This window comes from Anarrhichthys ocellatus, unplaced genomic scaffold (assembly GCF_004355925.1).
Source record: "Anarrhichthys ocellatus isolate YVR2014 unplaced genomic scaffold, GSC_Weel_1.0 scaffold8, whole genome shotgun sequence".
Classification (NCBI taxonomy): Eukaryota; Metazoa; Chordata; class Actinopteri; order Perciformes; family Anarhichadidae; genus Anarrhichthys; species Anarrhichthys ocellatus.
Genome location: NW_022280038.1, coordinates 10,048,947 through 10,068,034, shown reverse-complemented (window position 1 = coordinate 10,068,034; position 19,088 = coordinate 10,048,947). Strand labels below are relative to the sequence as shown.

Sequence of the window (19,088 nt, the reverse complement as noted above, 5' to 3'; positions counted from 1 at the left end):
TTTTTCTTAAATATCAGGGTAAAATCCAGAGTTGTCACTCACTTCCATATCTTTCAATCGTGTGTGCGCGCGTGCGTGCGTGCGTGCGTGCGTGCGTGCGTGCGTGCGTGCGTGCGTGCGTGCGTGCGTGCGTGCGTGCGTGCGTGTGTGTGTGTGTGTGTGTGTGGCTACCTGCAGGGTTAACAAAGCCACCACAGGCTCATTCAGGGACAGACTGACCTGTGAAATCGTTCGTCAAGAGGCAGCAACACACCAAAGGGGATTAAGGTGAAAGAAACTGCTCGCTGGGTGATAACAGGGTTTAAAAAAGAAAATCTAATTTAGTGAGAGATTCACGGACATGTCGTTAAAATGAATGTAGAAGGTCAGTGTTTGAGATAAGACATATCTCTGTTGAATAAGAATGAAGCAAGATATGTCAAAGATAGATTATTCAAATTGAGTTTTACTTCATTCGAATGTAGAAGTAGTAGTATTAGGAGAATATCAGCAGTAAATATAGCAGTGGCAGTACAATAGCAGTAGTAGACTGATAGTAGTAGCAGTAGAGAATAGTGCTAATGATTATGCCTCTCTAACACGCACCTGCATGAACAAGAGACGTTGATTCAGTGGAAACGACGTTTAGAGAGTTTGATGAATCAGATTTTTAAAGATTTTACCAACAAACTCACAGAAAAACTCAAGTTTAGCATAAGAAAACTGAAATGTTCTTGCATTGTGTCCTAGGTCAGACTAAGTAATGAACGTCTAGAACAACATTACATCATTAAAGACTGAAACCTCGGGCTTCTTTCACCCTTAAACACATTTTTCCAGTGAAAGTGCTGGTTGATTATTATTTTTTCCAGCCGGAACTTTTCTTTCACCTCTGACTCAGATTGCTTCAACAACAGGCAACTGTCTGCCATGAAACTCTCTAAGTATCACATTGCATTAATGAAATCGAGGTTGTACCTTTGTCTCAGTGTGACGCTGCTCTCATTTAATCTTTGGAGGGAAAGATGAACCCAAATGGTTTTCTGTATTTACATCAGTCATCCTCCTCTTTATGTGTTTTCTGCCCAAAAGGGTTCAGGGCAAGTTTAACATCTGCGTGGTGCTTCTTTTTTTAATTAAGCATGTGCGCTATTCTCATTTTCCTCCCGAGGCTTTGTGACGATGTGTGAAAAAATAATAACAAAAGTAATTGCTGCTGACTTTATTCTAATGATATTCATGCCACAGGAGCAGCCGTGGAACAAACACCTTTACACGGAGATGAAATGCGCTGGACAACCTGTCAGCTGTTTGCAGCACGAGATGTCTGAATACAACGTCGCGAGGTGAAAACTAGACCTGAGCGTGAACGACTTTCTGCCTTCAGTTCGTAGCAGATTCCAGATCTAATATTAGTGTGTAAGAAGTGTAAAAATATATCCGCTGCTTGAAGTTTTGGTTCTGTGAGGTTTGAAGAATAAACAACAAACAAAGTGTGGCTATTAGATTTGTTTTGACCCAAGATTACCCAGAGTCTGTGTCGCTACATGTACTTTTCAAACTAAATTTCGAGGATTTATCTCTCCAACATCTAATGTTATCGCTGCAAACGTTAGCATGATCCTGCTAACTAGCTACTATTCAATTTCAGTTATTGTGTATAGCCCAAAATCACAAATCACAAATGTAAGGGTTTTACAATCCGTACACGTGCGACATCTTCTGTCCCGGGACCCTCACAACGGTACTGGAAACACTTCCCCCAAAAAACCTTTAACGGGGAGAATTATTTTTTTAATAATTAATTAATTAATTAATGATAATTTGTTTAATGCATTTCAATATGATGATCTGCTTTACATTAAAATATACTCTAAAATATAATGTTTCATCCATATTTGGATTTTCTTTAACCTGCGAATCAACAAATCAGAGTCCCATCATGACGTGTTTCATTCAACGACCGAAACAAAACATCCCTCTGAGACAATGCGTGTTGTCCTTGTCCAGCAGCTGATTCACACTCCCGCTGTTCACGGTAAGCAGCTTTGTGCAGATGGCTTTAATACGCTGTTGCCTCCTGATTCGTCCACTCTGCTAACTTATTCCTTCAGGAGCGGGCTGAGAAAACGGGCAGGGAAACTGATCCACACAATGCTGTGAGAGCCTACTCGTTGCGGTCCAGTAAATGTAAAAGAAACGTGAAACGAGGGGTGCTGGGTAAAGCGGATAAAAAGCAGGATCTTATTGCGCGTTTTGGAGAGCTCAGCGCAGCGCGGACTCGGTGTTGGAGCCTGAACGCGTCAGATGAACGTCCTCAACGGGGCCGAAAAAAACTCTCTCGGACTTCACCTGTAACGCTCGTGCTTATCTCTGGACTGCTGGATACGGCTCATAGATGAAAACTGCCCCCGGAGAGAGTCGTTCTCCGTCGGACAAGGAGCCCGTCAGTCTGCGGCGCGCGGCGGAACACCGGCGACCATGTCAGACATCTCCACCGACTTCAACAACGAAACGCTGCCGGAGGCTGCGGTCGCTGACTTCAACTTTCCGGCGCTGATATTCGGGATTTTGCTGATTGTGATCATCACCGGTGGGAACGTGCTCGTGTGCCTCAGCGTGTATCTGGAGAAGGCTTTAAAAACCACGACGAACTACTTCATAGTCAGTTTGGCGTTTGCGGACCTGCTGCTGGCGGTGCTGGTCCTGCCGCTCTTTGTTTACGCAGAGGTAAGCGCAGATCTACGGGAGACCCAGGATTACTGAACGAGGCAACCGGGTACAAAACCGAGGCGCACGAGGGGTCACGGGGGTCATTATATCAGGATGTGTTAGTGTTCCATATCTGTGTTTTATGCAGTGTCAGTGTGGATCTGCTGCTCTGTTAAACAGTCTGTCAACAGTTTTTGTTAACCTTATTTAACCAGCATTATACCATTGAGATTCTGAATCTTATGTAAAAGGGGGTCTTGGTCAGTTTCACACCAGCACCATATAAAAACACAGATAAGACTTCAAAAACAAACCAGTTAAAAACATAATTACTATTTTTAAAATCACATAAAAGAGACAAACAGCAAACTGCATTAACCAACAAATACTTCTCATTCAGTGTCCAGTGCTGAAATGTTCCTAAATCCTGTTTCTAGTTTAAAATGTCTCTGCAGCTCACACCGAGATGAGGGTCTAACAACTTTGGCAATGAAAGATAAGGTGGCAGTTTGTGTAAAATAGACTTATGCAGACAAGTGTATCAATATTCCATTCTATGATTGTTCTGCAGAATGTTGTTGAAAGACACGAAATGACTCTACAAGGAAACACAAAACTACAACGACATGCAATATAACGACAGAGAGACACCAAATGACCACAAAGACATGCAAAACGTGAAAAGACACAGAACAACCACAAAGATGTGCACAACGACTGCAACAATACACCAAATGACCAGAAAGACACACAAAACCAACGCTGTGCAAAATAACTAGACACGCAAAGCAATGATGCTAAACAACTACAAAGACGAGTAAAATGAACACCAAAACATTTAAATGACCACAAAGAGACACAAGACGACCACACAGAGACACAGATCGACCACAAAGAGGTGCAAAACAACTACAAAAATTGATAAAATTACTAAACGTCACTGACAGTCGCTTTGTGTCTCTTTCAGTCTGCCGTTTTGCTCCAGTGGAGGTCGAGTCGTGGGGGTCTGTGTCAAGAGGCCCATTGTTTCATAATCCATCCGTCACAGAAGCCCGTATCACTCCTAACACCTGCAGACATGTCACACCTCAGTTTCTAGTGTGTAAAAACACACGTTTACACGGATAGCAGTCTAATAAATCTCACAATTCTCAAGTAAAATCAAATATTTGAGCTATCCCGCCTAAGATTATAAAAAGGATCAACGCTTGAGCTAATCCGCTCCTGGAAGGTTTCTCATTAAACCCACCAGAGCCGGTTCATTATGGCACAAAATAGAAAAAAAGACCATCGACGTGCTGCCTCGCTCACTTGTTTAATCAGGATCAATTAAGAGCTACGGAGACACCGGGGGTTCGCACTGGTTATTAGGAGAGGCATGGTCCATGAATCACAATATTCCAGGCATTATACAGACGTTGGAAAGGATAATCTAGCCCTTAATAAAGTATTAAACGCCACCTGCCTGCTTCCCTGTCTGTCTCAGCGATGCCCTACTGAGGCTTCCCCCCTTAAGTCCTCCTTATTAGCTGCATTTGTGATCTTGTTACCTGTGCCAGTGGCTGCAGACAGTTAATCTACCCAGAGTCACGCCGGCAGGTTCTTTCGCATGCACTCACCGGATTAGAGGAGTCAGTCTTAAAACCTCGCCATGTTCACCTGAGGAGAAGTTAGGTGAGGAGGAAGTGTTTCACTGGAGGAATGTTTGTCTCAACGCTGAGCTGCAGTGGTGCAAGCGGATTAAACATATTTGCTCTAGAACAGCTAATCAGTTGGTGTGTTTTTTGTGTGTGTTTTATTTCTGTGTAGTTTCAGGGGGGAGTTTGGACCTTGAACATGGTGGTGTGTGACAGCCTGATGACCATGGATGTGATGCTGTGCACCGCATCCATATTCAACCTGTGTGCCATCAGCGTGGACAGGTACGAGTGTTTGTCTGGTCAAGGTTTAGATGAAGACGTCAATCATACCTCTGATTTTCATTAATGTTATTTAATGTGTGAGCCAACGGAACGAGGGAATGTGGCAACCAGAGGTGGGAGGGTGAGGAGTCATATTTATCTAAAAGTTTAAACAAGATTAGAATTGTATCCATTAAAGAATCAGACAACAGACACTGTTTGAATATTCTACAGTAGACACAACGTATCCTCATACAACAGTTCGTACGATGTCTTACAAAAGTTAGTTAGGTTGAGTAAAAGATTGTGAAATACTTCGTTAAGTTTAGGAAAAGATCATGAAATACTTAATTAAGTTTAAGAAAAGATCGTGAAAATATTTCGTTAAATTTAGTAAAAGATCATGAAATACTTAACTAGGTTTAGGGAGCTTTGTGACTTTTTCTGCTGGTTGATGATTACGTTGATTACATGCAATTTGCTTTCGCAGGAAATCTACGAACTACAGTGCATTCATTTTCGTGGGTATAGTTAGGAATGCTGCATGCAAACAGCCTGGTAGAGATTTAAAATGCTGCTTAGTTCTAGTTAGTTCTATCTGAATCATAATTGTTTATTTGCCAAGGTATGCACATACAAGGAATTTGACATGGTGGGTGGTGCATAGCATTAAACAATCAACACAGTGCAAAGCCACGTGAGGGAGCCTGAATGTTCGTATTGTTCGGATAATTGTAGCCGACTTATAACATTGAATCTAATATAAAAGGATAGCGTACATTCTGTTTGTTTGACTGATGAGAGGAAAGAACTAGAGTCTGTTCGCTCCATCTGAATGCATTAATTTGGTCTCATTCATAAAACAATTTAACATACAAGTTTTAAATATTCACTGCTTGTGTTAGTGTTAATGAAAAACACAGCAGATGGAGCTGCAGAAGGTCTCTGCATAACAAACAGACAATTTACATTTCACACATGAAACACCTGTAAAAAGTAGAAATTAACAGCAACTGCTGACTTTCTGTCGGAGCAGCAGGGCCCTTATGTACCGTTCCTTTTTTCTTCAACTACTTATTTTGACTATTTTTAGCAGCATGTTGATCAGCGTCTTCTTAAAGTAACCCTTTAAAGAAATTAAAGGCATCACGAAACATTAAAGCTTTGGAGTGACCTACAACTACTGATTAATATCTGACAAATACAAAGTAATTGAAATAATGAGGAATAAATATCTAATAGGCATTAATTAACCGATGTTACAACAGTTAAGTCTTTTCGACATGTTCTTTATAATCTACAACGCAGCTTCCATTCGTTTTCAGGTTCATTGCCGTGTCCATCCCACTAAACTACAACCGTAAACACGTGGACCACCGTCAGCTTGTCCTGCTGTCGGCCACCTGGCTGCTGGCCCTGGCCGTGGCCTCGCCCGTCATCTTCGGCATCAACAGCGTGCCCAACCGCGACCCCACCGAGTGCAAGCTGGAGGACAACAACTACGTGGTTTACTCCTCGGTCTGCTCCTTCTTCATCCCCTGCCCCATCATGGTCCTGCTCTACTTCGGGGTTTTCCGTGGGCTACGACACTGGGAGGCGTCGCGTAAGATCAAGCTGCGAAGCAGCATCGAGGCCTGCAGGAAGCTGCAGCACGCCGCCGTCGCCAGCGCCCTCCCCCCGCTAGCGGGCACCATCCCCGGGCCGCTGCCCATGCCTCTGCCCAGGATCATCGAGAGGGACTTGGCCCAGTCTCGGCTGGACGACTCGGACGACTGCATGCAGCAGGAGATTCCCTATCCTCGGCAGTACCGGGAGAACTCGGTGCCCACGTTGACGTTCAGCCAGCAGCTGCACAGGAAGAAGAGAGCCAAGATCAACGGCAGGGAGAGGAAAGCTATGCAGGTGCTACCTGTAGTAGTAGGTGAGTGTTCATGTTGTCCCTCTCCTCCAATCAGAGGCACACAACAGCTATAGTAACAGTTAAAGAACCATGTTTTAATCAATTCTGAAAAGTGCAACCCATGCGAAAACGCTTTGACCCTACAAATATTCAGTTGTATTTAGGGATGGGTATCGTTTGGGTTTTTTCCGATACCGGTGCTAAAACGATACCGGTGCTAAAACGATACCGGTGCCTGAACCGATACTTTTTTCTTCAAATTGAACAATATATTAAGTGTTTAAAGTATACTATAAATATAAATAAATACAAAAGACTTGGCTTCAAACTACAGCTTCAAACTTTTTAACTTCAAACTATGAACAATATATTAAATGTTAACAGTTTACAGTATACTTAAATAAATATAAATAAATACAAAACACACACACACTCTGTACACACACTACAGCTTCAAACTTCAGCAATTCTTTTGCAGAAATATGAGCATATTTGGCAAAATACGACGCCTCTTCTTTTATTTTACCAGTTGGTGGCGCTAATGCGCCAATTCATCGTTTGCCAACCGCCACTACACCTCAAAGAAGAAGAAGAAGAAAGTTTCGCGTTCCTGCGTTGTTGTGCTAATGAGCGGCAGCGCTAAGTACCCGGATGTCGATGGAGGAAGTCAGTAGCCTGCCAGCCGTTTGACAGATCTCGTTCTCGGTTTTTTAAATAAATCATGGCCGAAGCTTCGCCAGAATGATGGAGGGGTTTGTTTCTAAGCGCGCACGGCTCGGCCGGTTGTAATAATACTATGAGTGAGGAGCGGAGGACCGAGGCTGCCAGGACGGAGTCATCAGAGTAGTGTAAAAAAAGTATTTCAATCGGCTCAGGCACCGAAAAGGAAGCACCGAAATCTGCGTTGCGTTTCTGTCCGGTAGATACCGGTCGTATAGGAACGGGTGCCATATTAGCACAGATTTTCGGTACCCAACCCTAGTTGTATTTAGCTCCACCCTCTCGTGTCCCTTCTGGTTGCAAAAAACCAAGATGGCGACAGTCAGAATGCCAATATCGAGGCTTTAAAACATCAGTCCACAAACCAATGGGTGACATCACGATAACTACATCCACTTGTTATATACAGTCTATGGTTTTAATAATGAACTACAAATCACTACTCTGCATCTGTCGGACACGTTACACACAGAGTTCGCTGCTTGCTGCAGGTTTAGTTCAAATCTTTGGTTTCAAAAAGACAATTTGTGAACACAACTTATACGCTCAAGCTGGAATCATGCGTCTCCCGACTGCACGCAAACAAACAAACATGGGTGTCGCTCCGACACTTTTCAGATGGGGAGGGTTTCATTTGTGACCAGTAACAAGCAGCGTCACTTTGAAGAAAATGAAAAATAAATCAGGAAAGTGTGTTTTTCCCCAGTGAAAGTGTAAACAAACCACTACATGAAAGAAACGTGAACGAGTTTTGATTCATCCGCGTTAATGGACGGGACACAATGACAACACGGGCATCGTTATTCAAGTTTCCTCTGCTCTGCTCTAGAAGATCACTTGTGACTATTTCAATCTGTGAGCAGAAGTTTGATTTGTTGTGCTTAGTGAAGCCTGTCAAAATTAACGAGAGAGAAAATGATCTCCAGTCATCTAATGATGCTCTAAACTGCAGCTTGCATGTTGCAAATTTAATGAAACTAATCCCTCGTCTGCAAAATGCACCACAGGCCAGAGCGAGAAAGTATTACTGATCCAGATCACATGGACCAGAGAGTCCTCAGACCTGGTCTAGATCCAATAGTGAAGGGGTTAATCTGACTCAAAGCTTGTTTTTCGGTAGCTTAATGTTCACTGAAGATTCTTGTTTCTCATTGGCCGGCAGGTGTCCGTTATTTAACAATTTAGTTTACCATCTCCATAAAGTCTGTTCACTTTCGAGAGACCGATGCTGACTTTGAGTCTTTAGTGTTGGTCAAACTTCCCAAAACACTGGATCCTACGTTTCCCATAATGCAACTTGTTGCTGTTTGTTATTACGCCCTCTCTGACTGGTTAAATCCAACGTCTTTCAAACTCCACGTTACCAGTTTATAACTCCGTCTTTCTGTTAGTTGAAAAAAAAAAAAAATGTAGTCTCCGAGCTCAAGCTGACAATGACCTGATGACATCACTATGACATCATCAGGGGAGGCAGAGAAGTAACAATTTGGAGAAAAAAAGTATCTACTTGCTTCTGTCAATTTAGGAAGTTACCCTTCAGAATAAAAGCTTCTTTTCCAGCTTCTTTATGTTTCTTCTCAGAGGTGACATTTCTACATCTCGCTGATTGTACGCCAGCGACAGTTTGTGATCGGTTGACTCCATGTTTGTTCGCTGGATATCTGAGATCTGATTCCTTCACAGATTTTTAGTTACATTTGGTGTAGAAAGTGAAACTGAGGGCCGTGCTTTGAAGAGTCTCTGATCTTCTTTAACGAGGGCATTTTAAGTATCGAGATTACATTTGTCCCTGTTAAAAAAAATATTTAAAAGTAAATAAATAGATAAAATAAAATAAGGACTTCAGGGTTCATGTCATTATCTGGGTCGTGTGTGTGTGTGTGTGTGTGGTTGGACGTCGGGCATCTTGAGTGCCTCTTGTTTAAGGTATTATCTACATGAATGGATATTTAGATTATTTTGATTGCTTTCTCTTTCTAAGAATATTGTACCACTCAGAAGTGATTGCCTTTTGCTGTTTGTTTACTCGTAGAAAATATTCTTCCACTTATAAAAGAGAAAATGTTGTTTCCTGTGCTGTCAAGGGGCATCATGCCTTACATTATGGCCACTCGTGTACTTCAGTAATCTGTTTATTCACTGAAGCAGGAAATGGAAGCAAAGCTGCTTGTGACAGCAGATGAGGCGTTTAAGTGCTGAACAGTTCAATATACTAATGACTAGCCTGTTTAAAATTGGCAGCGCAGCAGCAGCTGTGTTTGGAGCCCATTAATCACACAGCATCACAAGATACATTATGAACAAATTAATCTCAGAAATGTTTACCTGCTGCATGGTTATGAAGATGAAATTGACTTTGGACTCTCGAGGTTGATCGAAACGTATAATTAGCTTTCACACTTTAACAGTTTAATTGATTTATGTTTGTGTTGCAGCTCAGTTAACCGAAGGTGTGCGGCTGCAGACCTTCATGCAGGTTTATTGTGAGCGCCGGGATGAAAGCGTCACCTCTGACTCTCCGTCTCTCAACATGGAGTGACACCATTAAAGCTTAAAGCCCTCAATCCAATTAATATTTAGCACACGATGATACAGTCACACCGTCGCTGCTGTACACAGAGAGGCTAGGATCTGTTTGGACCAATGACCCACCTGCGATGGCTCTATTAAATGCTACATATATGCAGCAATTTATGGAAGCGTCCACACTAATTTATGTCAACAGACTTACGACGTGCAGTGCAAAGCGTCAGCTACTAAAATAAAGGCTTTTTAATATTTCCTTCCCTGTCGTTCAAAGATTTTGAAGTGCCTGAATTACATTCCTGCTAATCTCATGGAAGAGTTCTTATTCAACATTTAAGATTAAATACTCACATATTTATACAAAGAAAGTTGTTTACAGCAAACTATGAAAATAGCGTGCCAACAAAATATTAGAGCCCAAGACTGCACAACTACATAATAGACGAGATGACATTTATTGTCAACTCTCTCTGGCGTATGAACAAAGTTATGTACGTAATCTGTAAACTCTGTGATGCAGACAGAACAGACAAAGATCCCTACAGAACGTATCAGACCTGAATGCATCTTATGAATAAAAAGTGATGTGCAGACAGTACAGCTGTTGCACATTATGCAAAGTCCTAAACCTCATCCATCAAACCCTCAACACAAAGCTAATAAATCGTTCGGACGCGTTTGTTCACCGACGTGCGACGACACCTGAGACTAATGTCCTCGGTTTGATTCAGTGACGCGGTTATTCATAGTCCGCTGATCACGGGACCTGAGCTTATTAGAGGAGCGTTATCATTTTCCAGCAGAGGTCTCACCTGTGTTTGTTGAGTCTGCGCTTTTGTTTATAGTTTGAAGGCGGGATGTAAATCATGTTTTCACGCTCGGATCTCTAAATCGGACAGCAAAAGATGTCCTTGTGTGGCCATTGAATGTGTAAAAGTTTTCTTCTTCTGTATCTTTTTTTACTTCCTTTGGTTCTAATGACTTTCTGAGAAAAAAGAAAAGTCAAGAAATCCAAAATTTATCAAACCCCCCTGAGCACTAATGTCTGGGGATACAAGTTATGAGACAGCAGGCTCGTTACATTTCTACTTCATCTCTAATGACGTCAGCACGGTCGTGAATCGTTCAGTCGCTGTCAAGTCACAATGAAACGTCCTCGTTTGACGCATTTCCCCGGTGAAGCTGAATCTTCACACAAAGCTAACAAGGAGAGAAGGACTTGTTTTCAGATGAGGAGGAGGGACGGCTGTTAAATAAAAAAGTGTTATGTTCTGCCTGCAGCTACAGCACGAGGTCATCTGTTCAAAGTTATATTCTTACATTCAGCTTGACATTTATTTTCCATAATTATAGGATATTAAAGTTACTGTGAGCTTTTAACTGGTCCTCAACCAGTCTCAGTGTAGTCCTGATCCTCTATGTGACCTCCACCTGCAGCCTTGGACCTGCAGTCGGAGCTCCGGAGGGAGGAGGAGAGCTCAGCTCCCGGCAGCAGCAGCGTCTCCTCCTCCTCCTTTGTGAATTCAATTTCATGTTTTTAAGCTTCCACCGTCGGTCCATCTTTGATCTGGTCTGTTCTTGGGTTAACACAGATTTATTATACGTTAGAAGCTGAAGTGTTCGGGTCATTTCAGCTGCTTTTGTGAATCTCATCTCTAACCGTCTCACAAGTCTGCTAGTTAGAGGTCAAAAGTCATCTCTCTCTTGCGAATCCTCCGTTTTCTTTACACAGCTCCGAGTACAAAACCTCTTCATGTAGTAAATCTGTAATAAAGTCTGTAAGTGTGTGAGATTTCTTTTTATCTCATGACTTTAAAAAAATGAAGCTTGCAGGCATGAAACTGAAAGCACAAGCTTATAAAAGTTTACAGGCAGAAAACCTAAATCTTCAGACTTAAAGAGACAGCAGCACATCTGTCAACGTCTGGCTATGAAGTTAAAGCCGGAGACAGGACGTCATAAAAAAACCTGCAGAACCGTCCGACACGTTTTTATTATTTACTAACCGGGAGAGATCATCATGTTGATAAAACTGAAAGACTACAGGTGCCTTTGAACTTGTAGTTTCGTAGAGTCAGTCAGAGTGATAATGATACAATAGTGGAAAGTAACATTTACTCACATACTGTATAATTCTGGGCAATGTGTACTTTGACTGGAGTATTACCATTTTCTGATAATTTATACTTCTACACCACTACAAGTCAGAAGTAAATACTGTACTTTTTACTTCACAAAAGTAATGAAATACCTTTAGTTACTTTGCAGATTAAGATGAATGATATGATCTTAATATCATCATTTTAATATTATTATAGATTAAAATATGACTTTATTGATCCTGGGTTGGAAATCACAAGCTACCCAGCGATATATAAAGTTAAATAAATAATTAAAGTAGCAAAGTATGCATAGTGAGTATGTGTACTTTTGGTATATTTTGAGGATTATAACTTACTTAAGTAAAATGTTTTATCAAAGTATTTCTACACTGTGGTATTACTACTTTTACTTAAGTATAAGATCTGAGTTCTCTACGGTTTGTTGTGACACGACGCAGCGCTCACAGCTCTGAATGCAGAGTTGGATCACAACAAACTATTAAAGTAGAATAATCTTTATTCTGTTCTGGATTCTATTTATTCTTTTGGTAATACGGCAAAAAAGTGCTTTCAAGTTGAACCATTTCTTGTTTGTTTTCTTTTTTTCGAATATATTTTGGTTCAAATGAACAAAATCAATTTTAAAAATTGGAGGAAAAAAATATTCTTGTTTTACAAACGATCCTTTTCTACATGCAGTCGTACATTTACTTGAGTAACGTTTTTAATTTCCATTTTCTGCTACTTCATATTTCTACTCACTACATTTGTCTGTCAGACAGCTTTAGTTCATTCGCAGAAAGAAATGCGTACACAACACGATGAACTTATAACACACGATGCGATACATCGTGTTTTATGAGTTCATCGTGTGTTTTGTACGTAAAATAGATTAAACTACAAGATAGATATTTAACAGTGAATTACCTTCAGAGGTCATTTTTTCAGCACTATGCGTACTTTTACTTTGCTACATTTGGCTGATTAATTACTTGCGTACTTGTACTTGTTAATGCAGGATTTTAACATGTAGTGGAGTATTTTTCACAGCCTGGTATTTGTGCTTTTTCCTTAAGTAAAGGCTCTGAATCGTTCTTCCACCACATGCAACTAAAACAAGTAAATAAATAACGTTAGTTACCATGTCCGGACTCAGTTGGAGTGAAACACCTTCGTCAGCCACAAAACACAATCTAAAGAGACAAGAGTTTCTCTTTGAGGAGGAACTCACTGTGCCAACGTTTGAATTGCTTCAAGCCCTCCAACACTTCACGTGGTTGATTTATGTAATTTCCTCGATCCTGCCAGCAAAAAACAGATTGGCTGGTACAAAGAAAGGCACAACTGGTGAGAGAATAACAACCCCCAGATGTGTATTTCTCACATTTTATGTGACATTTTGAGATTTACAGTGTCACATTTATTTATGTATTTCACTGCTGGCACCGAAGACGATGAATGCAAGCACGACGTCTGGGTCTGAAGTTATTATCCAGGACGAACCTTGACGTTCATATATACTGTATATATTCTTTGTTTACATGCAGGCTGCTTCCTGTTCTGCTGGACTCCGTTCTTCGTGGTGCACACGATGAGAGCCGTCTGTGTGACGTGCGACGTCCCCCCCGGTCTGATGAGCACCGTCACCTGGCTGGGCTACGTCAACAGCGCTCTCAACCCCATCATCTACACCATCTTCAACACGGAGTTCAAGAAGTTCTTCAAGAAATGCTTCCGCAGCTGCTGCTGACGCCCGGGTTTCTGACCGGGAGGTCACGAAGCTCCGTTGGGGAGTTTCCAGTTTGGCCTGTTAACTTTAGGAGAGGGATGGTTGTGATGATATCTGACCGACGGGAAAAATACACTCCAACACTGATACTAGTGATATATATATATAGATATATATATATATATATGATATTTATGGGCCCATTTTATCATCTGGTGATGTTCTTTCTTGATCCTGCGGGATTTACTGCCCAAACTAAAATGATGATGTCGGGAGGGAAAGAGAGGAGCTTTTCACCACTTTCAGTTTGTCTGTACAGACAAAATCACTCTTTACTCTTGAAGTTACGGTCTGCCAGTTCCAGCCAACGACGGGGGATTTGTACAAGAGAGGATCAACTCAGGGCGAAAATGTCCCCGGGAGATCGAATAAGCTTCGACAGACCAGAACGTAAAAAAGCTTCAAGACTTAAAAAGAAAATCCTTTGAACTCAGTCTTTGATGTTTCTCGTTCTTATATACGCTTAAAGGAATACAATTGACATTTTTGGGAAATACTTTGATTTTGCTGAGAGTTAGATGAGAAGAGCAGTACCACTCTCACGTCTCTACGCTAAATGTGAAGCTACAGTCGGCTGGTTAGCTTAGCTTAGCACAAAGACTGGCAACAGAGGGAAACAGCTAGCCTGGCTGTGTCCGATAACAGAAGTCTGACCACCAAAGCCTCTAAAGCTTAATTCAACAAACACGTTATGATAATAGATTAGTTTTTGGGCCCTGACGGAGTATCTTTCCGACAACCTTTCTGAGACTCCTCCCATTTCCAGTCATTATGCTAAGCTAAGCTAACCAGCTCCTTGCTATATGGAGAGTGGTATCAATCTTTCTTAATTCATACGATATTAAGAAGCGATATGCCTTAAACTCAGAGGATGTTCTGTCTCTCTGCCGTGATAGAAGTCAAACTCTCGACATACTGCGGCGTTAATGAGATCCCGCGTTTCCTATTCAAACCCTTCGTCACACATTATGTCAAAAACACCCGTCAAACACTCGAGGATGAGGAGTCCCGACCAATGTGTTGCTTTCTGCTTTCTTCACCACAGTGATGCGATTCATTCTAGCGGTGAGAATATGACACACGCACGTTAAAATAAATCACACGTGACAGGAAGAGAGGGTGACCATCTTTTTAAAAATAGTTCTCCTCTGCTTCTCCCGAAAGAAGAAGAGTTTATCCTCCCACTGATTATTTTACTGCAGCACTTTATTTCTGCCTCCATTACAGAAGAATATATCCATTTCATAAAACAAAAAGAAATGCATTGTTGAAACAAGATCCTTTTCATGGTAGTTTGTTCTTGTTATTGCCACATAAACTATTTCTACACTATAGTTCATATAATAACCAATCACTTTATTAAGAAATCTCTCATTATTGCACAAAAATCAAGAAACTTTTTAACGATTTTCTGTATTTGCAGCATGTTTCTTTCTGTGTTGTGAAATACTTGTTTCTCAATTTGCTCTTGTTTTATTTCTTTGCAGAAATAAGATGTTTTCTACATTTCAACACATGTTGAGCTCTCAAGACAAAAGGACTTTCCCAGACAACTAAAGTGCAACTTAAATTAAGTTCAACAGCTTTAAACACGTGGTTAACGTTGGCAATTTAAAAATAAACTTTACAAAACTACTTGGTTAGGTTTAGTAATAAACATCATAGTTTAGCTTAAAATGAATATGTAACTGAAACAAACTCAAGTTTCATGTAATAAACCAACTCGTCGCACTAAAATGAGGACTCATCAAGTTGTGTGTAATAACAGCAAAGTTTCAGGACTAAATTTAAACAGATTTTCTTTTTTTTATCTGGTAATAACAAGAAATATATGTAATTATAACATGAAAAATATCTGTGACAAGGATCTTGTTGAAATGAAAAACTAAACTTTTTATAACGAGAATGTGATTTAATGTATTTTGTCATCGTGGCAGTAAGAACTTGATGTATTTTACACTAATATCCAGCCTCGAATGATCTCATTTCTTTCCAAAACTATTATTTCTGCTACATGAAAGACAACATATGATTTATCAATAATAGTAGTCTCAACTCATAAGTCTGGACCTCTTAAAAAGCAGCAACCCCGTAGAGGAAGTCTTTTTGTACTCAGTAATGAATATCGGATTAATTTTGTTTCAGAAATGTTTGTATGATGTTGAACGAAACCTTTAAGTTGCTATAATAGAAGAAGTAAGTGAAGCATCTCCAGATTGTGTCTTGATAACGTTGCTCACTAGAGTCGTGATATCTTTTGTGTCGAGTTTTATGAAGAAGTCGTTTCTATGTTCTGAAGCTGAAAGTATTCTCGACTGCAAGACGGCTTAACTCTGAGTGGAATCGTCCTTTAAGCCGTTACTGCCTGTCACCACAGTGTGCGTGTTTGCTTACTGACTGTGCCTCTTGTTCGCCATATCCACGTTTTATGTGGAAACCTTTCTAATAAAGTGTGTCATCTTTCTAAATGTTCCAGTGGCTGAACTCTAATCAGCTCCGTTTGATTAATGTCCGCTAATGTTCGATAACTTCATGTGCTTCAACGCCTCGCGCCGGAAGAACAGACCTTTCATTGAAAGACAAGTTTTGTGTCTCTTTCAGATCATTTCGGATGTCTTTGTAGTCGTTTTGAGTCTCTTTGTAGTAATCGATTGTCTCTTTCTGATCGTCTTGCATCTCTTTCTGGTCATTTAATCCATCTGGAGATGTAGAGATGTCCAGAAATCCATTTATGCATTTAAGAAGCAATGCAGTGCAAGATTTCTGCTTCTTTGAGGGAAAACTAGAAAGTACCAGAAGGACTCTGAGATACAGTTATAAAAGGTCCAACATTATCTCTGTTGGATTGGATTAATGGAGCTGGGAAACCACCAAGTAAGAAGAATAAACCATGAACAGGCACCCAGCTGAGATGTGCAAATTGGATATCAGGGTCTGCACAGTCTTATTACTTCCTGCTCAACATGTGGTGACTTCATGTCAACAGCAAAATTGTGCCATTTCCATCCATGGACTGTATTTCAACTGTTGTAATGGGGGGGGTTGAAAAAACTGAAGTGAAAAGAAGAGAGATGGAAGAGAGTCGAGACAAGTTCCTTGATATCTTGGTTTTGATCATATTTGAGTAAAAAGACCGTGTTGCTTCTGACCGTCTGCATCAGTGAAGTTTCTCTTTCAATCTTCCACGTCCAGCAAATCTGTCATTTCTGTATCGACCGAGTTTAACACCTCAGTAGTTGACAATGATCTCGGTTTGATTTTTGGTCGTCTGGATTAAATTTTTTCCATCTAATCTTTAATAATAGACGACCAGAGAGGCAAAAAGAATATCCTCTGGCTCACTAAAGCCAGACTTCCATCTTTACTTTAGCATGAGGACCGTCACTACGTCTTTAAGCATCAGATTTGTTTTATTTTACTGAAACTCGTGTCCTGGATTGAGCTGCACCAGCTATTTATTATGTAAAGTCTCTTAGACCCTTACATTCTCAGTAACAAGTAGATTCAGTTTGTGATTTAATAAAATCAGATGGCGCCATTAAAACCTGAGAAACGTCTTCGCTAAATATAGACTTCAGTAATCAGTATAATCAGTCACTGTAGCGTCACAAGCTGTTGGATAACTTACGAAATAACACTTTTAGGAAGCCAAATAATATCTTAAACTTAAGAGCCAATCCTTCATAAATGTAAGTATGACTTTGTTTTATTAATGTATTTTAATATGGAGGAATATTTCGGAGCTTGCGTACTTAATGCAGTTTAAAGTGAGAGGAAAATAACTTAGAACACAAACCTAACTGATGTTATTTAATCATTTACTGACATTTGTTAAGTAGCTCTGATTTGGTTTGAATGAAGATATATTGATAAAACATATAAGAGTTCACTTTTTATTTTGTCAACAACAGCCTCGTCTGTCAGTAATTATAAATACAACACAAAGCAGCAGTCAGACAGGAGTCTTTGTCACGGTCCTCTGGCTCCCTCTGCTGGTTCTAAACACCCTCACACCTCGTAAAAAGTTGTCCCTACTGTCCCAAAACATCAAAGAGCCTCACTGGTGTTCCTTCATCACCATGAACACACACTCTAGTTTATTGTGACTCAATCAAACACACAAATACTCACTAGAGCACCAAATGTGGATTCATCCGCTGCTGAAAATAGTCCCCAACAAAAGCTCTATTTCCTCCTGTTTGTTTGATCAAAAGCTACAGCGAGCAGCCGATTTAGGAAATAACTTAAAAAGATTAAAAATCTAAACATAACATCTTGTTTTCCCGTATTTCCCTTAAATATTGATATTTATTTAAAGGAGACATATTGAGCACATTTTTCAAGTTCCTACTCGTATTTTGGGTATATAATAGAACATGTTTTCATGCTTTAATGTTCAAAAACTCTTTATTTTTCTCTGAATACACCTGTCTTCATCCGCTGTCTGAACCGCTGCAGCTTGGGTCCATGTTTACTTCCTGTCAGCTGATGTCATTCACACACATCGCAAATAAACTCGGACACATTGAGAACGCTGTAACACTGTGGATGGTCTTTACTGTAGAGTTTGGATCCACAGTCTCTGAATAGGGGCTGTGAGTATTTCACCATGGATTGACATTTCAACACTTTCACAGTTTATATACAACATTCAGACCTGCTTTATGACATATGGGACCTTTAAATTTGGACTTTTAATTCCACTAAAGTAATGATTTTCAGTGGAATTAAATGACTTCATATGAACGGACGTTGCTTTTCTTTTGCAGACTTTCGACACATTTCATGAAGTTAGAGGTGAATAAATAAAACATAATATTGCACATCTTTCTTATTATTATGTCCACATGGTCAATCAGCTGCACATATAAACCTGCACCTGGTTTGTTTCCCCTGCGTGTCACTCACCTGCGTTTTGCTGATATTCGACTGTTGTAGCAGTTCCTCATTGTCCAGTCTGTGAGTTTCCTCTGATGTAACCACAGATCCAGGTATCACCACACGAACCCCATTTTACAAAGTCTAGACTTAGTCTGTTGGTGTTTTTTGTTGCAGTGAGTGAATAAAGTCAAACCTCCATCTTGATGCGTTGTAGTCGTCACTCTTCTGTCTTTGTTGCAGCCTGAAGATAAAAGAGCACAAAACATAAGTGACCTCATCAGCTAACTTTACTAAAGAGATTTGGTGTCATGTGAAATAGATCACAGTGATTGATTATCTCAGCTTTTAGGTGCCTTTCAGCTCATGTTTGATTTTCACAGCCTCAACTTTACTTTTTTGGATATTTGAATAAATAGATGCCATGAACCTAAGTACGGAAATGTGAACTACCCTGAAAGGCTCATGGGAACTCTGACGTGGAAGAGTTATAACTTGAGTTTGTAACCACAACACACACAGACACACACACAGACACACACACACACACACACACACACACACACACACACACACACACA

General features: G+C 40.5%; 2 protein-coding genes across 2 annotated transcripts in view; one reads left to right on the top strand and one right to left on the bottom strand.

Moving 5' to 3' along the window:
- Positions 1 to 2,169: 2,169 nt before the first annotated feature.
- Positions 2,170 to 13,697, top strand: drd4b (dopamine receptor D4b). The gene is made up of 4 exons (XM_031848683.1): positions 2,170 to 2,709; positions 4,501 to 4,613; positions 5,918 to 6,513; positions 13,388 to 13,697. The coding sequence occupies exons 1-4, from the start codon at positions 2,461 to 2,463 to the stop codon at positions 13,588 to 13,590; spliced, it is 1,161 nt and encodes a 386-aa protein (XP_031704543.1). The 5' UTR covers positions 2,170 to 2,460; the 3' UTR covers positions 13,591 to 13,697.
- A 4,066-nt stretch (positions 13,698 to 17,763) lies between these two features.
- Positions 17,764 to 19,088, bottom strand: part of sirt3 (sirtuin 3) — a 5,096-nt gene continuing 3,771 nt past the window's right edge. The window contains exon 8 of the mRNA XM_031848684.1: positions 17,764 to 18,751. Within this exon, the coding sequence (XP_031704544.1) occupies positions 18,728 to 18,751 (24 nt within the window). The 3' untranslated portion in view covers positions 17,764 to 18,727. The remainder of the gene's footprint in view (positions 18,752 to 19,088) is intronic.

What these genes read in the sequence shown, in the direction of transcription:
- drd4b (XM_031848683.1), top strand. Translation starts at nt 2,461, where the DNA reads ATGTCAGACATCTCCACCGACTTCAACAACGAAACGCTGCCGGAGGCT. An exon ending in TGTGCCATCAGCGTGGACAG is followed by an intron (nt 4,614 to 5,917) that starts GTACGAGTGTTT and finishes ATTCGTTTTCAG; the next exon opens with GTTCATTGCCGTGTCCATCC. An exon ending in GGTGCTACCTGTAGTAGTAG is followed by an intron (nt 6,514 to 13,387) that starts GTGAGTGTTCAT and finishes GTTTACATGCAG; the next exon opens with GCTGCTTCCTGTTCTGCTGG.